Below are 24353 nucleotides of genomic sequence, written 5' to 3'. Positions count from 1 at the left end.
TGCAAAGCAAAAGGTCCCGATATAATTTCAATTGATGTAACTACCTGAGCGACCAAGATGTCGTCATTTGATATGGCCTCCACATCCTTCTCTGTCTTTCCATCAAGCTTAGTGGAAACCTCAACAAGAATCCGTCCTCTGTAGGCTGCCCCTTCACCCTTTGAGAAACATTTGAGAATATTGTTAAATGAAATATAAGTTGTCACTTGAGTAAGGCTGATAGGAAATTTTGAATTATTATCATAAAAATACAACTTTAAGTAATAAGTTTACTTCAAAATGTTCATTTCTATCGAGTATAGTAACTGTAAAATGTTACATATGATGACACCATTCTCAGAAAAGCTGTCAATATCAATATTACTTCATACTTGCCTTTCCATAGTTAAGGTCTTCATAAGGATCAATTAAACGTGTAAACTCCCTTGGGCTGCCATAAAGGTTAATGTAGCTTGGGCCAAATGCAGGCAGAAAGCCAACCTCAGACTTTCCAGTTTCTCCTGTGACAATGACAGATCTGTTATTTACCCATGGCTTTCTTAAAAGGATGACAGATGAAGGGTTAACTGAGTTATTGACGATGACAGATGAAGGGTTAGCTGAGTTATTGCATTCCAGAGAAGGGGGTTTGGACTGAAATGTTAGAGACATGACAACACTGTTGTAGGCATAGCACAGTTTAAGCACATCGTTAATGCTAAAGCCATTTCAGAGGTTTATAAGAGTTAGACGTGTTAGTTGATTGAGGTATGTTGTATAAAGTTGAAGGATGCTTGACCTAGATCGACAATACCAAATAGCTCAATACAAAACTATTCAAATGCCATACTGTATACTGTGAATAACAGCATTTTCACAACTCCTTTATGGATATTGTGTATCTATCAAGATGTATTATAGATGAAATAAGGCAAAAAAGGGCATATTCACAACTAAACAGGAACATAATATAACAAAAGAAAGTTATATAAGGTGTGTATATATACAGTATATATATATATATATATATATATATATATATATATATATATATATATATATATATATATAAATATTAAATACTACAGTACTGTATACAACCCCGATTCCAAAAAAGTTGGGACAAAGTACAAATTGTAAATAAAAACGGAATGCAATAATTTACAAATCTCAAAAACTGATATTGTATTCACAATAGAACATAGACAACATATCAAATGTCGAAAGTGAGACATTTTGAAATTTCATGCCAAATATTGGCTCATTTGAAATTTCATGACAGCAACACATCTCACAAAAGTTGGGACAGGGGCAATAAGAGGCTGGAAAAGTTAAAGGTACAAAAAAGGAACACCTGGAGGACCAAATTGCAACTCATTAGGTCAATTGGCAATAGGTCATTAACATGACTGGGTATAAAAACAGCATCTTGGAGTGGCAGCGGCTCTCAGAAGTAAAGATGGGAAGAGGATCACCAATTCCCCTAATTCTGCACCAACAAATAGTGGAGCAATATCAGAAAGGAGTTCGGCAGTGTAAAATTGCAAAGAGTTTGAACATATCATCATCTACAGTGCATAATATCATCAAAAGATTCAGAGAATCTGGAAGAATCTCTGTGCGTAAGGGTCAAGGCCGGAAAACCATACTGGGTGCCCGTGATCTTCGGGCCCTTAGACGGCACTGCATCACATACAGGCATGCTTTTGTATTGGAAATCACAAAATGGGCTCAGGAATATTTCCAGAGAACATTATCTGTGAACACAATTCACCGTGCCATCCGCCGTTGCCAGCTAAAACTCTATAGTTCAAAGAAGAAGCCGTATCTAAACATGATCCAGAAGCGCAGACGTCTTCTCTGGGCCAAGGCTCATTTAAAATGGACTGTGGCAAAGTGGAAAACTGTCCTGTGGTCAGACGAATCAAAATTTGAAGTTCTTTATGGAAATCAGGGACGCCGTGTCATTCGGACTAAAGAGGAGAAGGACGACCCAAGTTGTTATCGGCGCTCAGTTCAGAAGCCTGCATCTCTGATGGTATGGGGTTGCATTAGTGCGTGTGGCATGGGCAGCTTACACATCTGGAAAGACACCATCAATGCTGAAAGGTATATCCAGGTTCTAGAGCAACATATGCTCCCATCCAGACGACGTCTCTTTCAGGGAAGACCTTGCATTTTCCAACATGACAATGCCAAACCACATACGGCATCAATTACAGCATCATGGCTGCGTAGAAGAAGGGTCCGGGTACTGAACTGGCCAGCCTGCAGTCCAGATCTTTCACCCATAGAAAACATTTGGCGCATCATAAAACGGAAGATACGACAAAAAAGACCTAAGACAGTTGAGCAACTAGAATCCTACATTAGACAAGAATGGGTTAAGATTCCTATCCCTAAACTTGAGCAACTTGTCTCCTCAGTCCCCAGACGTTTACAGACTGTTGTAAAGAGAAAAGGGGATGTCTCACAGTGGTAAACATGGCCTTGTCCCAACTTTTTTGAGATGTGTTGTTGTCATGAAATTTAAAATCACCTAATTTTTCTCTTTAAATGATACATTTTCTCAGTTTAAACATTTGATATGTTATCTATGTTCTATTCTGAATAAAATATGGAATTTTGAAACTTCCACATCATTGCATTCCGTTTTTATTTACAATTTGTACTTTGTCCCAACTTTTTTGGAATCGGGGTTGTATAAGCACATGCACTGCAGGTAACTTAATAAATATACAGTATGGTTATAACTGCAACCCTATCTTCAGGGTATGTGATATAACATTTTATTCTATCCACATTCACTGGATATGAGCAATCATGCGCTCTGATTGGCTACTCTACTACTAGGATATCCGCTCATATAACATGAGTGGAGAAAAACAAAATGGTGGAGCACATCAAGTCAGATATATCACTGTAGGACTCCCTATGTGTGGGTGGAGCACAGAGGACGGCAGGACAGAGACCAGATTCCAAAATAGCGTTTTATTGCTAGACTTTTCAGCTAAACAATCATTCATTCAAAGCCAGACAGACACACACAACCGGCGTCTGGTTCAGGGCAGAGCTCCCTCCGCTCTCACTCTCCCTCCTCATATAGGGCGCGGTCACTGGGAAGACACACAAACACGTTAATTGCTCTCAGGTGAAGTGATTCTGCCACTTACCTTCCCTGACTCCACCCTCCTGTCACAGACCGGCGCTTGACCACGCCCCCGCTGCCACATACCCCCACCGCCCGACTCAGGCCGGGCGCCTGTCCGGCCTGCAGCCGACTCCCCCCCCCCTTGACGGGAGAGGAAGTCCGCCACAACCATCTGCGCCCCCGGCCTGTGGACCACCTTGAAGTTGAAGGGTTGGAGTGCCAGATACCAACGGGTGATCCGCGCGTTGGCATCCTTCATGCGGTGGAGCCACTGGAGGGGCGCGTGGTCCGAACAGAGGGTGAAAGGGCGCCCCAGCAGGTAGTAACGGAGGGCGAGGACCGCCCACTTGATCGCCAGGCACTCCTTCTCAATCGTGCTGTAGCGCCCCTCATGCACTGACAGCTTCCGACTGATGTAAAGGACCGGGCGGTCCTCCCCCTCCACCTGCTGGGACAAAACGGCCCCCAGCCCTCTGTCCGACGCATCCGTCTGTAACATAAAAGGGAGAGAGAAGTCAGGGGAGTGTAAAAGTGGCCCCCCACACAGTGCAGCCTTTACCTCAGAGAAAGCCCGCTGACACTGCTCCGTCCACTGGACCGGATCTGGCGCTCCCTTTTTAGTGAGGTCAGTCAGCGGGCTGGTGACGTCCGAATAATTAGGTATAAACCTACGATAGTAGCCAGCCAGCCCCAGGAACTGTCTCACCCCCTTTTTGGTCTTGGGCCTCGGGCAGGCCGCAATCGCTGCTGTCTTATTAATTTGGGGACGCACCTGCCCGTTGCCCAAGTGGAAGCCCAGATACCGTACTTCCACCCGCCCAGTCGCACACTTCTTTGGGTTGGCAGTGAGTCCCGCCCGCCTCAGCGACCTAAGGACGGCCCTCAGGTGTTGCAGGTGCCGCTGCCAGTCATTACTATAAATGATAATATCGTCCAAATACGCGGCCGCATAGGTGGCGTGGGGCCGGAGGACCCTGTCCATCAGCCGCTGAAACGTAGCGGGCACCCCAAACAGCCCAAACGGAAGTGTGACGAACTGGTGTAAGCCAAACGGTGTGGAAAAGGCCGTTTTCTCCCGGGATAATGGAGTCAAGGGGATCTGCCAATATCCCTTCGTCAAATCCAGTGTCGAGTAAAAGCGAGCCGTGCCTAGTCGATCGAGCAGCTCATCAATACGAGGCATTGGGTACGCGTCGAATTTAGACACCGCATTGACTTTTCTATAGTCCACACAGAACCGGACCGAGCCGTCGGCCTTGGGAACCAAGACCACCGGGCTGCTCCAGTCACTGTGGGACTCCTCGACGATGCCCATTTCGAGCATGGCCTGAAGTTCTTCCCGGACCACTTTTTTTTTGTGTTCGGGTAGCCTGTAAGGGCGGCTATGCACTACCACCCCCGGGGGCGTCTCTATGTGGTGTTCTATGAGGTTAGTGCGACCGGGCAGGGGCGAGAACACGTCCGAAAACTCGGCCTGCAACTGGGCGACCTCCGTGAGTTGGGTCGGGGAGAGGTGGTCTCCACAGGGGACCGGAGAGGTACGTGATGCCAATGTCCCTTTTTGAACCTCCGGCCCCAGCTCCGCCTTCTCCGGAACTACCGACACCAACGCCACGGGGACCTCCTTGTTCCAGAGTTTCAGCAGATTGAGGTGGTAGATATGTAGCGCCCCACCCCTGTCTGTTCACCTCACCTCATAGTCGACGTCCCCGACTCGCCGTGTGACCTCAAAGGGCCCTTGCCACTTGGCGATCAATTTGGAGCTCGACGTGGGCAGCAGTACGAGTACTTTATCTCCCGGTGTGAACTCTCTAAGGCGCGTACCCTTGTTGTACAGGCGGGCTTGCCGTTCCTGGGCCTGCCGCAAATTCTCCTGAGTTAGGTGGGTGAGCGTGTGGAGCTTTGCGCGCAGGTCCATAACGTACTGAATTTCATTCTTACTTTGTGAAGGTCCCTCCTCCCAATTTTCCCGCAGCACGTCCAGGATGCCGCGTGGCTTACGCCCATATAATAATTCGAACGGGGAGAACCCCGTGGAGGCTTGGGGGACCTCTCGCACTGAGAACAGCAAGGGTTCGAGCCACTTATCCCAATTACGTGCGTCCTCACTTACGAATTTTTTAATAATATTTTTGAGGGTGCGGTTGAACCGTTCCACTAAACCGTCCGTTTGTGGGTGATAAACGCTGGTGCGGATCGGCTTAATCCCCAATAACCCATACAGTTCGCGCAGTGTTCGTGACATAAACGTAGTGCCTTGGTCAGTCAGAATCTCTTTCGGGATTCCAACTCGGGAGATGACGCGGAAGAGTACCTCTGCAATACTACGTGCTGAGATATTGCGCAGAGGCACGGCTTCCGGGTATCGCGTTGCATAGTCCACCAGAACTAATATAAAGCGGTACCCTCGTGCTGACCGATCTAATGGCCCGACGAGATCCATCCCAATTCTCTCAAACGGGGTCTCGATTAACGGTAGAGGGCGCAAAGGCGCTTTTGGAATGGCCGCTGGGTTTACTAACTGGCATTCGCGGCATGCCGTACACCACCTACGGACATCGCCGCGAATCCCCGGCCAATAGAATCGGGCCATTATTCGGGCTAGTGTTTTATCCTGCCCCAAGTGTCCAGCCATGGGATTAAAGTGAGCCGCCTGGAATACCAATTCCCGGCGGCTCTTTGGAATCAAAAGCTGCGTGACTCGCTCTTTAGTTTGAGTGTCCTGCGTCACTCGGTATAATCTATCCTTCAAAATCGCGAAGTAGGGGAAGGACGGGGTGGCGTTCGGCGGGAGTGTTTGACCATCTATTACTCTCACTTGGTCAAACGCATGCCGCAGAGTCTCGTCTCGCGACTGCTCTAATGGGAAATCCGCGAGGGATTCCCCAATAGAGAGAGGAGGAGCCGGCGGCTCCTCGCTCTGACGCGGAGATGATGTAGACGGCTCTGTGACAGCTGCTCCCGCCAAAGCGACACCGGGACCTCCCCCTGTCAAATGGCAGGACCCACTCTCTACTAGGCGCGTCATTAACCCCCGAAATCCCGGCCAATCCGTCCCCAAAATTAAAGAGTGGGTAAGGCGAGGATTAACCGCCGCCTTCACTATAAACTTTTCCCCTCTGAAAATAATGTGGACCGACACCAAAGGGTAGCTGTGAACATCCCCGTGCACACACAACACCTTCACCCCTTGTGCTCCCCCCAATGCCTCGTTTTGAACCAGGCTTTGGCGAATCGAGGTCTGATTACAACCAGAATCCACCAACGCCTGATATGTAGCCCCTTGGATACTCACCGGTATGCGATACGCTCCGGCCCGATCGAGGGCGGCCTCTGGCGCGTCGGGGATCCGAACCACCGCGCCCACTTCCATTGCTGTGCACTGCTGTTGAAGGTGGCCAGGTTCCCCGCAGCGCCAGCAAACCGGCCCGGGCTTTCCCTCTGCACCGGTGATCTGGGGCTCACTCACCTGAGGTGGGGGAGAGACAGACACAGAAGGGAGAAACGGGAGGGCACCGCGGGTGCGGCGGGCCGGCTGGGGTGGTGCCGGTCCCCGCCTCCGCGGTGGGGGAATGGGGCGAGGACGGGACACAGGAGGAGGGGGAGAGAGAGAGAGAGAGAGGAGAGAAGAGATGATGTCATCTGCTGTCCTGCCGCCGGGACAGCCGCCAGATGATCCTCCGCCAGCTCGACTGCCTGATCCAGCGACGCCGGGCGGTGGCACTGGACCCACTCCGCGGTTCCTGCTGGTAAGCGGGCGACGAACTGTTCCGGTACCACCTGGTCGACGATTCCCTCGGCGTCGCGATCGCTGGCCCTCAGCCACCGCCAGCAGGCGTCCCGGAGCTGCTGGCCGAACGCGAACGGCCGGTCGACTTCCTCCAATCGCAGCGCGCAGAAGCGCTGGCGCTGTTGTTCCTGTGTGCGCCCCACGCGCTGGAGGACGGCCCTGCGGAGGTCCGCGTAGGCCAGCCGGCGGTCGGCGGGGAGCTGTAGCACGGCCAGCTGTGCCTCTCCCGTGAGCAGAGGGAGGAGGCGCGCCGCGCGCTGCTCCATCGGCCACCCCGAGGCATCGGCGACCTGTTCGAACAACGTGAGGAACGCCTCGGGGTCGTCCTGCGGGCCCATCTTGGTGACAGTGAGGGGAGACGGGCCCGCGGCCGGAGCACTGGTGGGCCCCGCCGACGCGAGGAGATGCCGGAACGCCGTGCGAGCTTCTTGCTGGGCCAGCACCAGGGCTTCGAAGCGCCGTTCTTGTTCCTTTCGGAGTGTGACGAGCGCCTGGTGCTGGCTTTGCTGAGCCGTGGCGAGGGCGTGGACCAGGTCGGTGAACGGGGAGGATTCCATGGGGCTGCTGGGTTGGTGCTCCACTTCCCGGGTTTCGGCACCACTGTAGGACTCCCTATGTGTGGGTGGAGCACAGAGGACGGCAGGACAGAGACCAGATTCCAAAATAGCGTTTTATTGCTAGACTTTTCAGCTAAACAATCATTCATTCAAAGCCAGACAGACACACACAACCGGCGTCTGGTTCAGGGCAGAGCTCCCTCCGCTCTCACTCTCCCTCCTCATATAGGGTGCGGTCACTGGGAAGACACACAAACACGTTAATTGCTCTCAGGTGAAGTGATTCTGCCACTTACCTTCCCTGACTCCACCCTCCTGTCACAGACCGGCGCTTGACCACGCCCCCGCTGCCACAATCACTTTGTTATCAAGTATTTAAAAGAAACAGAAATAGCTAAATAAAAGAATATAGTCCATCCCCCCAATATCTCCTGTTCCACACTCCAGCCCAGTCCGTGGCGGTAATGCACCTTTAAGTTGGTTTGCCAACCGCCACAAAAGGAAGAAAAGAAAATTGCGGCACGTGTTGCTGAACCAACTGAGGACGAAATAAAAACTCTACTTGAAAACAAAACCCCAAAAATATAACAAAAAAAAGCAACAAAATATGGAACAAAAGTATGTGATGGGAAGAACATATCTTTTTTTTATTTTTTAAGAATTATTATAATAGCATTTTTCACAAATTGCTCCTGTCATTTTGCCAGTTTGTTTACATTCTAAGCGGAAATGATTTTGTCGAACATTTTGTATAAAGGTTTTATTTATCGACTTTGCAGAAAATAAAAATAAAAATGCTCTGTTTCTCAAAATCCAGTGAATGTGGATAGAATAAAACAGTTATTCCATTCAATTTCATCGTATATGGCTTATAGCTGACTCGGTGCTACGCGCCTTGTTGGCTATCAGCTCATGTACGACTCAATTTCGTGGAATAACTGTTAAACGTTTCATTATGTGGCATAGTTATAGAACATTACTAACAAATACAAAACAAGCAAGCAAAGAAACAAATCTAACAAAATCTTTTTTTTTTTTACTGTGTGTGTGTAACTATTATGAACCGCATGCATAGCACTGTGGAAATACTGAAGGGAGGTGAACCTATTTAACCTGTATTTCCTGGAAACTCATTTTCTGGACCCTCCTCTAGTACAGGAGAACAAAAAAATAGGAAAGACTTTTAAAAAGGAAACCCCAGAACAACCCATTTCATTACAGTACAGTACACCAATGAAGTTCATACACTCTGTACTGGTTTATATTGTAACACTGGGATGTAATGATATAATGCAAACTGTGCCCTAAATGCCATACCTTCGACTTCACCACCAGAAGACGCTATTGAGGTCAGATTCAGGTATGTAGTGCCTATGGCATCATTTCTTGTGAGGCGATCCCTAAAGAGGGGGAAGGGATTGAGAGACGCAGTTAATTCAAGCGAGCTAGCATGTGAGTCGACATGCGTGGCAGTCACAGCCCAGCATTAGATCTCCTCAGATTTTCCACAGTTCCCTCAGTGGGTTTTAGCAAAGGAATGCACTGTGGGAGAGGGAGGGAAAGCACCACATACAATATGACTCATACAGTCTGCCGGGATCCACCCTGCTTTCACAATCTCCCATTACAGAGTCCTGGAGTATTTAGTTCATGACAGAATCCCAAAGCAACATTACAAATGTGCTTCATTTTCTCATCTCTTCTACAGCTTTGTCACTCAGATACCAGACAAGGATGTGTTAAAGGAACTCACCAATCGAATACAGTCAGTTTGATCCGCTCACACATAGACGGAAACTACAGACAGGGAAAAAATATTTCCATTCAGCTATTTATATGAAACAACAAAAAATCCTACATATAAAGAAATCGCAATGCCGCCTATCATTATTACCTTAAACTGAAGATTAAGCACCTGGTTCCATTCAGGGTTTGCATTTTTCTCAAGTACTTTTGTACATAGCTATGGAGAAAAACAAAAAGCAAAACTCAAGGATACATTCCACACAAAGTTTTCTCATTTGAGAGTAAAATTTCTGATGCTGTACCTTCTTCCCAGCGAACCAAGCCTCGAAGAACGGATCTACTAGATTCTTTTTATTGCTTTCTCCTCCAAATGCCTCTTTCAAAGACTGAGTGATGGAGTCATCCACTGAAAGTGTAGAACATTATCAGTAAACAGTGTAAGAGATGTTACAAAAAACTGACAGGACTGATATGAGTGAAAGAATGTGGTTCACTTCCTGGATACAGAAAGATATACAGTACAAAAACATGCTTTTATTAAGACTGCTACATGAAATGGTGTAGGGCTGAAGGATAAAGGCTAAAATAATAATGCTGATTATATCACAACACTGATGAAATCTCAATTATGATTGGACAAAAGGTGTTGATTAATTTTCTGTAACAGTATGGTTCAGCTACAAGGCAAATTGCAGGTTTATATTAATATATTTATATGAATGCACTTTAATATGTTATTTCTAGAGTAACAACGTGCACTCTCCTATATAAATGAATTTAAACACATGTAAATGTAATAATTTTTGTCAGTAAATGGAGTTTCAAGTGTCAGTGCTTTGTTACAGTCAGAGGTGAAGCTCAAACTTTTTTGTCTTATTCACTTAGAGAGGAAGAAAAAGAAGCTGGTGAGGGAAGAACTGTTTATAGCTGCTATAACATAGGGTGACCATATTTTGATTTGGGAAAACCAGGACACCTTAGTGGGCGGCACGGTGGTGTAGTGGTTAGCGCTGTCGCCTCACAGCAAGAAGGTCCGGGTTCGAGCCCCGTGTCCGACGAGGGCCTTTCTGTGCGGAGTTTGCATGTTCTCCCCGTGTCCGCGTGGGTTTCCTCCGGGTGCTCCGGTTTCCCCCACAGTCCAAAGACATGCAGGTTAGGTTAACTGGTGACTCTAAATTGACCGTAGGTGTGAATGTGAGTGTGAATGGTTGTCTGTGTCTATGTGTCAGCCCTGTGATGACCTGGCGACTTGTCCAGGGTGTACCCCGCCTTTCGCCCGTAGTCAGCTGGGATAGGCTCCAGCTTGCCTGCGACCCTGTAGAACAGGATAAAGCGGCTAGAGATAATGAGATGAGATGAGATGAGATGAGGACACCTTAGTGCGGGGGGGGGGGGGGGGGGGGGGTAGTAGTAGTGTTAGTAACAATATCAAACTACAAACTTACCTCACTCTGTTAAGGTGTCCCATTCTGTGGTGTTAGTACTGACTGGAGTAATCACTTTGATTGGAAGAAGAAGGGTGGTGTGCAGACCAAATTAATTGAGGTGAAAGATACACCAAATGAGACAGCAACCACCATCGCAAACTACCTAATGGAAACATTGGTAAAAAACTATTTGTCTTCCAAATGCAGAACGAAACACTCATTGGTGCGGGTTGCCCAGTACACATACTGAGCAATTGTGTCCATCACGGGGCAGACACACTTGATGTGGACCTTGAAAATATCATTTTTAAAATATACCAGTACTTCCACATTTACACCGTGCGTACTGAGTCCCTCAAAGAGTACTGTGATTTTGTTGACACAGAGTACAGGAGGATGCTTTCACACAGCAAGACAAGGTGGCTCTCTCTGTTCCCAGGCACAGAGAGGATGCTACAGATGTTCCCTGCTTTAAAAGCATTCTTTATGTCTCAGCAAAAGCCACCCATGGTGATCAAGGTGTTTTTTGAAAACCCATTTAGTGAGATATACTTATGGCACATGCACTCACTTAAGAAACATACAAATAAAATGATATTTAAAGTTGGTTTATTAAAAATGCTTTTCATAAAAGTCAACAATAACTCCAATAACAAATGATATTTAAAATGTATTTATTCAAAAATGCTTTACAATTTCTGTAATGAATGAATGACACAATGAAAGAAATAATGTCTCATCTAAACCACATTCACTCATATTAACAATAAAAGTTAACAATAACTCTCAACTCCCAATAACAAACATACTGATACTCAGTTAGCCTCAATTTCAGTAATGAAAGAAATAATGTCTGATCTGTAGGCTATTGGAAAAGATAAATTAACAAATTAGCTAATTAACAAAAATACCTCTTGTATATTAACTTTAAAAATAACTCAAAAATGTAAAAAAACTAACAAAAAATATCAATAGTCTATCTTTAGTTTCCTGCTTAATCCTCATCTTCCTCTTCGTCTGGTTTTTCTTCCTCTTCGTCTGGTTTTTCTTCCTCATCCTTCTTGTTTGCCCATTGATATTTTGCTGTAGAGCTGATCTTTCTCAGCAGTTTTTTGTTGCTCAACAAATAAGCATGAAAGTCTTTGCAAGACATATCTTTGAAATTGTATTGCACAAATAGAATCCCTTTCAATGATTCAACAGAGAGCTGGTTCCTCTCCTTTGCCCACTGGCTCTGCATCAGTGAAAAAACTCTCTCCACATTTGCATTGTGAGAAGGAAGTCCAAAGACAAACTGCAATCTTCAGCAGTTCTGAGTAGCATGCAGTATTTTTGGCCTTCTCAAAGTATTTGGTCCACTTCTGGTGCACCTGCAGGCCCATGAACTCATCGTCACTGCAGCTTTCAATGAATTTCTTCAGATTGGCAACCTGGTCAAAACATTTAACGTCATCAATTGGCACCCCCTTCTCTCCAAGGTACTTGATGCAGGCCTCCACATCATTCCACTTTGGTGGCTCACTCATGTCCATCCACATGAATGGTGAGAACTCTTCCATGGGAGTCATCCACTTCTCCAGATACTCTAAACATGAACTGTACATGCCGAGCGCATCAGCCATGAACTTGTCACAGCCCCCTTCAAGTCCATCTCTGTGATTTTCGGCCAGCAGTCCCTTAACTTTGAGGGACATGAAATTGTTGTTCTTCCGTTCAAGAAGAATGTTGTGGATGCTGCTCAATATTTTCTTAACCTCCATGATGGAGTTATTCTCCCTTTCCATTTCTTGAATGTGATTATGGAAGATGGACATGAGTGAGTGCATGTGCCACAAGTATATCTCACTAAATGGGTTTTCAAAAAACGCCTTGATCACCATGGGTGGCTTTTGCTGAGACATAAAGAATGCTTTTAAAGCAGGGAACATCTGTAGCATCCTCTCTGTGCCTGGGAACAGAGAGAGCCACCTTGTCTTGCTGTGTGAAAGCATCCTCCTGTACTCAATGTCAGCAAAATCACAGTACTCTTTGAGGGACTCAGTACGCACGGTGTAAATGTGGAAGTACTGGTATATTTTAAAAATGATATTTTCAAGGTCCACATCAAGTGTGTCTGCCCCGTGATGGACACAATTGTTCAGTATATGCGCTGGGCAACCCACGCCAATCAGTGTTTTGTTTTGCAGCAATCTTTTCAAATTCGCAAATACATTGTTTCCCCCTTCATCACGCCGGGTTCCACCAAAATTAGTGTTACAATTGTCCCCAGTAAATGCGATGCATTTGGAAGACAAATTGTTCTTTGCCAATGTTTCCATTAGGTAGTTTGCGATGGTGGTTGCTGTCTCATTTGGTGTATCTTTCACTTCAATTAATTTGGTCTGCACACCACCCTCCTTCCAATCAAAGTATTGGATAATTATGGGGAAGATTTTTACTGCACCGTGATTACTCCCGTCAGTACTAACACCACAGAATGGGATATCTTTGAGCACTTCGTGCGCCAATTCGACAGAGTGAGGTGCCAGAACACCGTTAACAATTGCCTCCGTCTTAGTACAGGCACAACTGAACTTTTTGGCCGTGTCAGAATCGGGGAGGGTCTTTTTCAACAATGAACTCGTGCAGTCCATAGACCGATAACTGTTATGATGTTTCACTGTGTGAAATGACCAGGCACCCTCTGCTGCATTCACGGCATCCTCGTTCCCTGGTTTCACAAAGTACTCTGTTATCGACTTTGAGGTACTCTCGCCTCGAACAGCTTTTTTGTGTTTCTCGGTGTCCAGGTGGAATTTTAAATCCCTGGCACCTCCACTGGACACTGAGACATATGTACCTGCTTTGCACACTGTGCACAAAGCTTCCCACTTGTCTTGACCCAGTCTGAAAGCAGGGAACTTCTTTTGTAAGTCGTCTGTAAACGTGCATTTGCGCTTCGGCATGTTGCTGGCGTACTGACAGCCAGCGTGGCTGTCTTTATAATCTTCTGATTATAAAAAGCTGATCGCACTGAAGCGGCTCAGGGATTACGTCACACGCAGCACCGTGCGCAGTGCCCTAGTGCCGGTCAATTTAATGGTCCAATGAAAGGTAATAAAAAACAGGACATTTCCCCACTTTCTAAAAAAAAAACCCGGACGCCCCGGACAGGACGTGAAAAACGGACATGTCCGGGGAAAACCGGACGTTTGGTCACCCTACTATAACATAATGAATAACAGGAACTACCATGTCACATGGACATTCCAGAATAAAAATATAATGTGTATATATATATATATATTTTAAAACTATAAAAAACTATAAAAACTAGAAGGGTACGTGAAAGAGTGCATACCTCCGCCAAGCCACATATTAGAATATCCAGATATTTACTAATCTGAAAAATTCATCGGGATCCAAAATCTAGATCCAGAGCTGGATCAACATCAAAATTAAATATCTTGAACCTCGGATAATACTAAAGCTGGACACCAAATATCATCAAAATCTGTTCACTACTTTTTGAGTTATGTTGGAAACAAACAAACAAAAATCCAGAATCTGCATACATATCTGGATCCTGGATTGACAGACATATTTGGATTTACATCAAAATCTAATCAATTGTTCCTTGGCTCATGCTTCACCTTTCCTCCAAATTTCATCAAAATCCGTTCACCACTTTTTGAGTTACATTGGGAACAGGCAAACAAACAAAACAAAGGGAGGCAAAAACACAACCTCCTCCAACAATATTGGTAGAGGTAACATTAAAAACCGTAACTATAGACAGAATAAAAAGTATTTAAAATGTATGATGTCATTCTTTAAGAAATAAAAAATATACAGCTCATGGCAAATTGCTGAGATAAAACATTTCCCGATGTGCTGCTATTGGAAAATAATCAACGTGAATATCTGATTGATTGTTTTTCTAAAACAGCCAACCTTCTGTGTTTTATTCCTTATTTATTATGCTAAAACAGGACTAAAACAGATGACTCTGTACTGTAAGGTTTCAAACATGTTCATGAACCAGGTATGCTTCTGACAGTCCCTGTTACACTGCATGATGTACAGGAATATCGGTTTATAATGGTGTGTTGTGACATGATGGCTTACTTTGGGGGATGTCCTCGGCACGAAACACTTTGAGATGCAGCGTCATCCATCTCAGTGCGACTCCAGCTGGCAGCAGAAGGTTACTCTCTACATCATCAATATCACTGTCCTGCTCTCTCTTTTCCACCTGTCCAATTAGGCAGGAAAATTGTGATTTATTCCTGTGTTCCCTTTCGTAATTTTGTCAATTCTTGTGTTATTCTTTAAAACAGCAGTGAGGACATGCAGACACAATCAGAAACAATGAGTACCGGAGGATTGTCCCCGGTCCCTATGATGAACATGCTGACTTTCAGGTAGCCCTTTGCTCCAGAACTTGAGTCATCAGGGTCACTTAAAAGCAGCCATTTCCTCATGATACAGTGAGCTAAAATCAACAGTAAAAAGCACTGGCACTGTTCAGTTAAAGTGAACAGGAGCATTAATACGTAAATCAAGCTGCAGTGGGGAATTTCGGAAACGTACCTGGTTCGTCGTAGATGTAGCCAACATCAATCTGAGACATTAAAGAGAATAAAACAAATTAATTTTAATGTCACGACCCTGGAGTGCAATTCGCTCTTTTACACTACTGAATATAGTGAATATAAGTGTATACAGAATACCTTAAATTCTCCCATAAGACTGTCAGCCCTCAGTGATGAAGAGTTGTACACCTGTAGCAGGAGTGAACAGCTTCTTAATATAGTTTCAAGAAATACTTATCTCTCCATTTTTAATACACTTAAGACAACACAGATCATACCATATAATGTCATTAAAATACTCAAAAGATTGAAGTAAATAAAAATATTGAGTAAAATATTCAGTCATTAGGGCGGTGCTGATAATAAATTACATTCTGTGCCAAAAAATACTATATTTTATCATGGACATGAGATAATTTATGTAGCTATCTCCTAAAGAAGTTCTTAAATTAAATGGGACAAAATGATGACACTGAAACGAGTTCTGAATTTTTCTGAGGTTCCTTTTCTCCTAAAAGCATGTACTACAATACAAATACAGGTAAACATATAATAGTTGATTTAACACAACAACACAATAATATAATAAACTTCCGATGAATATGATATGACATTTTCATGTCAGCACATTCCTCTTCAAAGCGTTTGTACTAACCCGAATGCTGACATGTTGATCAAAAAGTTCTGATGGTAGCATGTGGACATTGTAGAAGAACATCTGCAAAAAGTTATAATAAAATAACTATTTATCTATCCAGCACACTGGCAAAGAGAAATGTTTATTCAAGTGTTTATGTACTTCCTAGCAACATCGATCCTGTCTGTAAATATTCACATCGATACCTCATCAAAGAAGGGGTTATTTCCTCTTTTGATGCGAGTTCTGTGAGTCTCTCCACAAACATGTGCTTTCACAACAGGCTTTATGTTGTTTCCACACAACTGACGCCCCTCGATGATCCGGACCCGGATCTTGATCGTGGAAGAAAAATCGGATCACTTACAGATCACACGTCAATGTTTAATTGTTCCTTGTAAAGAAAGGGACTGAAGCCGTACTAACATTAAATGGCGTGGAAGCCACTGTACCTGGAAGTCCTGCGGTTTGTTGGATAAAGGGTGTTGTTTTCTGGTCCTCCACTGAGATTTTTGGCCTGGCTGAGCAGGAGATGGTAGACCCCCTGTATCAGTGGTATCTTCATCTCCATCTGCTCAAGAACAAAAACACGTATTCTTGTCATTACATTAATGTTAAAATGTAAAAAAAAAAAAAGAAGGGTATATCTAGGGACAGCCTCAGGGAACAGGGCCGTGCAAAGACCTTTGGAGGGGCAGGGGCTCAACATTCAAAAAAGGGCACTTGGAACAAATTTTTCACACAAGTTAACTTTATTCAAAACAAATTTCAATTGCAACTGAACATTCTCTGTGTGTGTGTGTGTGTGTGTGTGTGTGTGTGTGTGTGTGTGTGTGTGTGTGTGTGTGTGAGTGAGATCCATCTAAATGCTGCAGTATTCTTCAAAGCAGCAGTCTTCGGTTTGCCATGTTCTTGAAAATGTCTATGACAACACTGTATTCAATATGGATATCTTTCTCAATTGCCAGCAGAAGAAGGTCTGACAGCCTTTCTTCATGACAAAGGCTGCGGAGTTTTGTCTTCACTAGCTTTAACTTTGAAAAGGAACGCTCTACCGTTGCAGTTGACACAGGTAGTGTTCCATATATTTTCAGCAGCCCAGCCAGCTCTGGAAAAACCAAGTCGGCATTGTTCTCCTTGAGCACAGAAAGCATGGATGCCACACTGGGGAGGCAAGAGTAGGAGGAGTGAAAGACTTTAAGTTCCGTCAGTAATTTCTCCTCTTCCTCAATCTCATAAAACTCACAAAGCTTCCTGACAGATGCTAGTGCTTCTTCTGGACTTTTCCGTGTTTGCCAGTTGTTTTGTTCAGTGAGGTGTTGCAAAGCACTCAACACTTCCCATGTAGTTCAAACTAAAGTTTCCGAATCTGCCACGTTAATGAAATGGATGGAGCAAACGGTTTAAATATAGCCTAGGCGGCTTCATTAAATGATAAACAACCCTACGCATTTACTGTTGTGTTCTAAGCTGCACAATATTGCATGTTCAGATAAGAAATGAAAGGAGACTTTCAGTGTGACCTTACCATGCCGTTCCTCGCACTGTCTCCCACTGTCAACCGCCTGCATGCGCTTTCTGCACGGAGGTTCACTGAATGCATGACGTCACGGATTGATGCCCGCATTTACATAGAAAAACGTTATTTTATAAATCTATAATTTCATATATTATTGTCAAATTGTAGAGAATATTGATGTCGGAGCTAACTTATCTTTTACAAATATTAAAAAAACAAAACAAAACAACAAAACAGTCCCTATGAAAAGGTCACTTTGGACAGCAAACAGAAAAGGGGCAGGGGCTAGAGCACCTGTAGCACCGGTTCATTGCACGTGGGTGTCAGGGAAGGACATATGACGAGCTAATCCTCAAACAAACACACATGAAATTGCTGGCACAAGACAGTTTCATTGTGTCGTATCATATAGCATTGAAACAGCTCAGTTCTATGCTGTTAAATCAATTGTAGCTTAAAATATAGTTTTATACATCAGTTCTTTAATCACTGCCTAATCAAAACACAATCCAGATGCATTATTGAAACTGACATGGTGCCAATGTTAGTTCCACAATATCAGCTGACAAAAAAATAATGGAAACTTGTTCAGCAGACTGAGACCAAGCTGATGCTACTCTAACACTCACTGTCTCAGTGGCGTGTGTCCAACCTTCTGCATCCCCACAATTCGAATCACACAGACTTAATTACCGGATCATCCGTTTTCTGTTTTCACTAGCAATGTATACAGCCTTTGTGCTTACTCGGCCGTAGCTTGTTCTTGTTTGTATTCATGGCGTTTTCTTCGTAGCATGCCCTTGTGCCTCGTATTTGTAACCTTTTTTTTGTGTGTGTGTATTTTATGATCTCGTGTGTTTGCATTGTCTTACTGGAAACTCAAGTTTCCAGTTACCACTATTTACCTGTTACCTTTTGCAAAACTGTTCTAATCAAGCTATACAACTTTTAAAACGATATACTTCCCAAAGAAAATGACAAGATTTGCCAAAATGTTCTTTAAACAAGTGTCAAAATTACACTCTCAGAAAATAAGGTGCATTATTATACCTTTAGGGGTACAACAGCTTGTCACTGAGGCAGGTAAGGTACTTATAGTGGATATAAAAAGTGTACACACCCCGTTAAAATGATTGGTTTTTCTGATGTAAAAAAAAAATGAGACCACAATAAATAATTTAAAAACTTTTCCCACCTTTAATGTGACCTATAACCTGTACAATTCGATTGAAAAACAAACAAATCTGTTAGGGGGAAAAGATAAAAACGTACACAATAATCTGGTTGCATAAGTGTGCACACCCTTAAACTAATACTTTGTTGAAGCACCTTTTGATTTAATTACAGCATTCAGTCTTTTTTGGGTTCACACCTGCCATCAATTAAAATGACTCTGATTAACCCCAAATAAAGTTCAGACATTTACTCAGTTGCATCCTCCAGCAAAAGCCAGGGTTCACAGAGAGCTTACAAAGCATCGAAGGGATCTCATTGTTGAAAGGCATCAGTCAGGAGAAGGGTACAAAAAAATTTCCACGGCATTAGATATACCATGAGCACAGTGAAGACAGTCATCAAGAAGTGGAGAAAATATGGAACAACAGTGACATTATTGAGAACTGGAGGTCTGGTCAGGGAGGCTGCCAAGAGGTCTACAGCAACACTGAAGGAGCTGCAGGAATTTCTGGCAAGTACTGGTCGTGTACTACATGTGACAACAATCTCCCGTATTCTCCACATGTCTGCACTATGGGGTAGGGTTGCAAGACGGAAGCCTTTTCTTCCAAAAAAAACCCCAAAAACATCCAGGCCCAGCTAAATTTTGCAAAAACAAAACAAAACATAAACTCTCCCAAAAGCATGTGGGAAAATGTTTTATGGTCTGATGTTTGTTTGGCACAAAAACAACACTGTGCATCACCAAAAGAACACCATACCCATGGTGAAGCATGGTGGTGGCAGCATCATGTTTTGGGGTTCTTTTCCTTCAGCTGGGACAGGGGCTTTAGTCAAGGTGGAGGGAATTATGAACAGTTCTAAATACCAGTCAATTTTGGCCCCAAACCTTCAAGCGTCTGCTAGAAAGCTGAAGATGAAGAGGAATTTCATCTTTCAGCATGACAATGACCCCAAGCATACAACGAAATCAACAAAAGAATGGCTTCACCAGAAGAAAATTAAAGTTTTGGAATGGCCCAGCCAGAACCCAGGCCTAAATTCAATTGAAAATCTGTGGGGTGACCTGAAGAGGGCTGTGCACGAGAGATGCCCTTGCAATCTGACAGATTTGGAGCACTTTTGCAAGGAAGAGTGGGCAAATATTGCTAAGTCTAGAGGTGGCAGGCTGATAGACTGACCCAAAAAGACTGAATGCTGAAATTAAATCAAAAGGCCCTTCAACAAAGTTTTAGTTTAAGGGTGTGCACACTTATGCAACCAGCTTATTGTATGTTTTTTATTAAATTTTTTAAAACTCTTTCCCGGGTGGCACGGTGGTGTAGTGGTTAGCGCTGTCGCCTCACAGCAAGAAGGTCTGGGTTTGAGCCCCGTGGCCGGCGAGGGCCTTTCTGTGTGGAGTTTGCATGTTCTTCCCGTGTCCACGTGGGTTTCCTCCGGGTGCTCCGGTTTCCCCCACAGTCCAAAGACATGCAGGTTAGGTTAACTGGTGACTCTAAATTGACCGTAGGTGTGAATGTGAGTGTGAATGGTTGTCTGTGTCTATGTGTCAGCCCTGTGATGACCTGGCGACTTGTTCAGGGTGTACCCCGCCTTTCGCCCGTAGTCAGCTGGGATAGGCTCCAGCTTGCCTGAGACCCTGTAGAACAGGATAAAGCGGCTAGAGATAATGAGATGAGGTTATAGGTCACATTAAAGGTGGGAAAAGTTTTGAAATTATTTATCGTGGTCTCTCTTTTTTTATTACATCAGAAAAACCTATAATTTTAACAGGGTGTTATATCCACTGTATACTTATTGACTGGCAACATATATATATAACTTTTTGGCCCTAAAAAGGTGTACATAATTACCCTAGGGGGTACATTAGTGTACATTGTACCTTGGGAGACAGAAACAGACTCCTAATGTACCCCTATTTCTGACAGTGCATGGAACAATCATCAGCTTCAATTAAAAACAAATTACGGGTTAAGTAATGGGCTACAAGTAAGATTTCTGCCTGTACACTTAACATTTTTATTAGACACTCACTGCTTTCTTTCACTTTTCAAAAGTCTTTTAAGCTTTAGGTGTGCCAGTCACCACAGAAGCAACAAAAAATGAGTTATTTTAGGAGCTAGTATCCATCTGTTAAAGGAAGAGTTCACCGTACTTCCATAATGAAATATGTTCTTCTCTGAATTGAGACGAGCTGATCCGTACCTCTCCGAGCTTTGTGCGACCTCCCAGTCAGTCAGACGCGCTGTCACTCCTGTTAGCAATGTAGCTAGGCTCAGCATGGCCAATGGTATTTTTTGGGGCTGTAGTTAGATGCGACCAAACTCTTCCGCGTTTTTCCTGTTTACATAGGTTTATATGACCAGTGACATGAAACAAAGTTCAGTTACACAAATTGAAACGTGGCGATTTTCTATGCTATGGAAAGTCCGCACTATAATGACAGGCGTACTAACACCTTCTGCGCGCTTCGACAGCGCATTGATACCTTCACTCCTCTTCGGGCACGGCCAGGCGGGCGAATGCCCTGGTCCGTCCGCCCTGTCTAAAAAAAAGGTACAACTCGAGCCCCATGGTAAAATTGGGACTTTGTCATTTTTCCGCATGAGGCCCATGGTAAAACCACACTTCCAGGAGGGGCTGCCGTCTGCCTCCCAAGCCGGCCGAGAGCGCTCCTCGTCGGGCACGGCCAGGCGGGCGAATGCCCTGGTCCATCCGCCCTGTCTAAAAAAAAATGGTACAACTCCGAGTGAAGGTATCAATGCGCTGTCGAAGCGCGCAGAAGGTGTTAGTACGCCTGTCATTATAGTGCGGACTTTCCATAGCATAGAAAATTGCCACGTTTCAATTTGTGTAACTGAACTTTGTTTCATGTCACTGGTCATATAAACCTATGTAGACAGGAAAAACGCGGAAGAGTTTGGTCGCATCTAACTACAGCCCCAAAAAATACCATTGGCCATGCTGAGCCTAGCTACATTGCTAACAGAAGTGACAGCGCGTCTGACTGACCGGGAGGTCGCGCAAAGCTCGGAGAGGTACGGATCAGCTCGTCTCAATTCAGAGAAGAACATATTTCATTATGGAAGTACGGTGGACTGTTCCTTTAAACACAATAGGAAAGTTATCTTGGGATAAAAACTACAGTTTAACGTCTGCTCCTTCAGATGATGGCATACATACAATAAATAATGAAAGTTCTACAAATTAGTTTTCTACAAATGCTTGAAGGATTCAATTTAAATCTTGTTGTTTCTGTTTACACTAGAAGTTTCATAAGCTAATATTGGCACTTGAACTTGTAAAAAAAACCCCCAAATGTTCAAGTCCCAGAACATAGAATGCAATCCTGAGTAAACAATATGTTGGTAATATGATATTGGGTTTGATCCAGTGAATGGATGATACCACTAAAATGTTTGAAGCAAGTTCAACGGCATTCCACAGATAATAAAAGCAGCTTTTTTTCCCTTTTTTTGGGGGGGGGGCTGGATTGGTCCAGCATCCTACAGATCTGTCCTTATAGCTGTGTTGCTTTTGTGTGTATCAGTAGCAATTCACAGAAAGATAAAAACAAATTCCAGACCAAGTGAACTAACACATACCTGCATTTCCTGCCATACCGCCATCTTGTTGATCATTTGAGTTCGGAGAAGCATTAGCTGGCGGTTCATAACCAATTACCAGATCAATCGTGGCCTATAGTCAGAGAGGTTGGCTTTAATGGTTAAGAGCATTAGATTTGCTTTCTCTCATGTGCTTCATGAAATGCCATGTTTATAACATATACAACATTTATGAACATGGCAAATAAGGTAAACTATCATTTTTGTAAACAATAAAAATGAAGACATTAGAGCACTTACTCCAATATTTTGCCCACTTTCATTGACTAAAGCCAAATTTTTTGAAGGGAGAGACCTCACTTGACCGCTTGCAAGGTCTTTCAAGTAGACTTTTGCAGAGCCGATAAACCTGCAACAAAAGGTTAGATCAAATTTTGCAGTGACTGTGTTAAGGGTTGTTTTACAATCAGGGTACGCAAGCTAAAAATCACATTTAACACTTATTATCTTCAATATCAAAAGGCTTGACTAAATAAGCTTGGTTGTTTATTGTAGCCCTGTGATAGCTCTATTTACCATGCAAAAAAAAAAAAAAATGGTGATAACGTTATTTTTGGTGAATGTATGGCAATATATGTCATATTTAGCAAAATTACTCGTGTCATTTAGAAAAAGTGCTTTTTTGACCACAGGTAGCTCCAAAAGGGATGCACTTAAATCATTCTTTATACCATAAAACACATATTTGGTTCCATATCATTGGAAACATAGTTAAGTTTTAATGTTGAATGCCAGTAAGTTTTCAGACTATTTTGATCAAATTAGTATGTAATTGCGTCAAAAAAAAGTCCTCTCCGAGACAGCTAATTTTTTCAACATAAAATAACATATCTAAAATGATTATTTTCATCTTAAAATGTGGTCAAGACATTGGGACATAAATATTAGAGACAACTAACACAAAGCTTACAGCCTTATATTTAAAAGCACTATGGAAATAGTGGATTCTGAATTGTCAAAAAAAAAAAGTCCTCTCCGGGAATCACTTCATTTGTTTCTCCCATCTTATAGCAGATTACACAAAACTACCATACACATATGTCAAAAAATTACCTGAAATCTGTTCTTTAACTTGTCCTTCACTTAAAAACTGGTATAAGAACCAGTTTGAATCAATCTGAATTTTGGACCCCTGTGACACAAACTTTGTACCTTGATTGTAAAACAACACTTAACTAACAAATTATGTTTGATGAACTCAAAGCTACAAAACATTTAAAATGAGGAGGAGACAAATTAAAACTTCATTTTATTTAATTATATTGCAAATAAGTGTATCAGGTTCAACATAGCAGTAGGAGGGCCTGGCCGGCACGGTGGTATAGTGGTTAGCACTGTTGCCTCACAGCAAGAAGGTTCTGGGTTTGAGCCCAGTGGCTGACAGGGGCCTTTCTGTGTGGAGTTTGCATGTTCTCCCCGTGTCTGTGTGGTTTCCTCTGGGCGTTCTGGTTTCCTCCACAGTCCAAAGACATGCAGTTAGGTTAACTGACTACTCTAAATTACCCATATGCATGTGTGTGTGAATGCGCAGACAAGGAACTGGCCACCCTACTGCTGCAATTCTGGCAAAGTCAACCAAACATGGTTCGCCTCAAGCCCAGATCGGGTTTGGCAGTGATGACAAGGAGGGACTACTGAGAACAATGGATCATATTTAATCTTTTGCAACTAGAAATTTCATTTTTGTGAGAGAACCTTTTATTGTTTCGCAAATTTTTTACACTTTAAAGGTTTTTATTTGACTGAACCTTGTAATTTGGGGCTGCACTGCTTGATAAGACCAGGCCATGTTCCACCCAAGGCAGTGTGTGAATGATGTAAAGAGGAAACGCCCAGCATTCTGCTGAAAGCTCTGGACACAGAGGCCAAGGAAAACTGAGATTTGCACTCTCTGCTCTCCATAAAAATCAGGAACTAGAGAAAAAGTGACAAATGCAGGCTGAATTTAACTGAAGACTGACTCTGGGGGGAAAAAAAAAACACCCTTTGTGTGCTTTGTGACAGGCAAAGAGGAAACCTCCCAGTGCAAACATGCAAATAGTTCACTAAGAACAACCAGGCTTTCACCACCACCCCATCATCACAAGTATTTCAAAGCTGGAATGGTTATGGAATTGTTATGTGCATACTGGGAGTGCTTCATCTACAGTATGAAGACTGGCTAATTCTTA

General features: G+C 43.7%; 1 protein-coding gene across 1 annotated transcript in view; it reads right to left on the bottom strand.

Annotated features, from left to right (window-relative positions):
* The window catches only part of myof (myoferlin), a 93787-nt gene that overhangs the window by 40868 nt on the left and 28566 nt on the right, over positions 1-24353 (bottom strand). The window contains exons 4-18 of the mRNA XM_060939607.1: positions 22423-22531; positions 22162-22255; positions 16314-16432; positions 16068-16196; positions 15880-15942; positions 15363-15413; positions 15223-15253; positions 15009-15124; positions 14758-14884; positions 9526-9629; positions 9372-9440; positions 9231-9274; positions 8795-8877; positions 376-500; positions 45-158 (exon numbers count right to left, since the gene is read on the bottom strand). Coding sequence (XP_060795590.1) covers positions 45-158; positions 376-500; positions 8795-8877; positions 9231-9274; positions 9372-9440; positions 9526-9629; positions 14758-14884; positions 15009-15124; positions 15223-15253; positions 15363-15413; positions 15880-15942; positions 16068-16196; positions 16314-16432; positions 22162-22255; positions 22423-22531 — 1378 coding nt within the window. The remainder of the gene's footprint in view (positions 1-44; positions 159-375; positions 501-8794; positions 8878-9230; positions 9275-9371; positions 9441-9525; positions 9630-14757; positions 14885-15008; positions 15125-15222; positions 15254-15362; positions 15414-15879; positions 15943-16067; positions 16197-16313; positions 16433-22161; positions 22256-22422; positions 22532-24353) is intronic.

Source organism: Neoarius graeffei, chromosome 14 (assembly GCF_027579695.1).
Source record: "Neoarius graeffei isolate fNeoGra1 chromosome 14, fNeoGra1.pri, whole genome shotgun sequence".
Lineage (NCBI taxonomy): Eukaryota > Metazoa > Chordata > Actinopteri > Siluriformes > Ariidae > Neoarius > Neoarius graeffei.
This window is presented reverse-complemented; position numbering and strand designations above follow the sequence as displayed.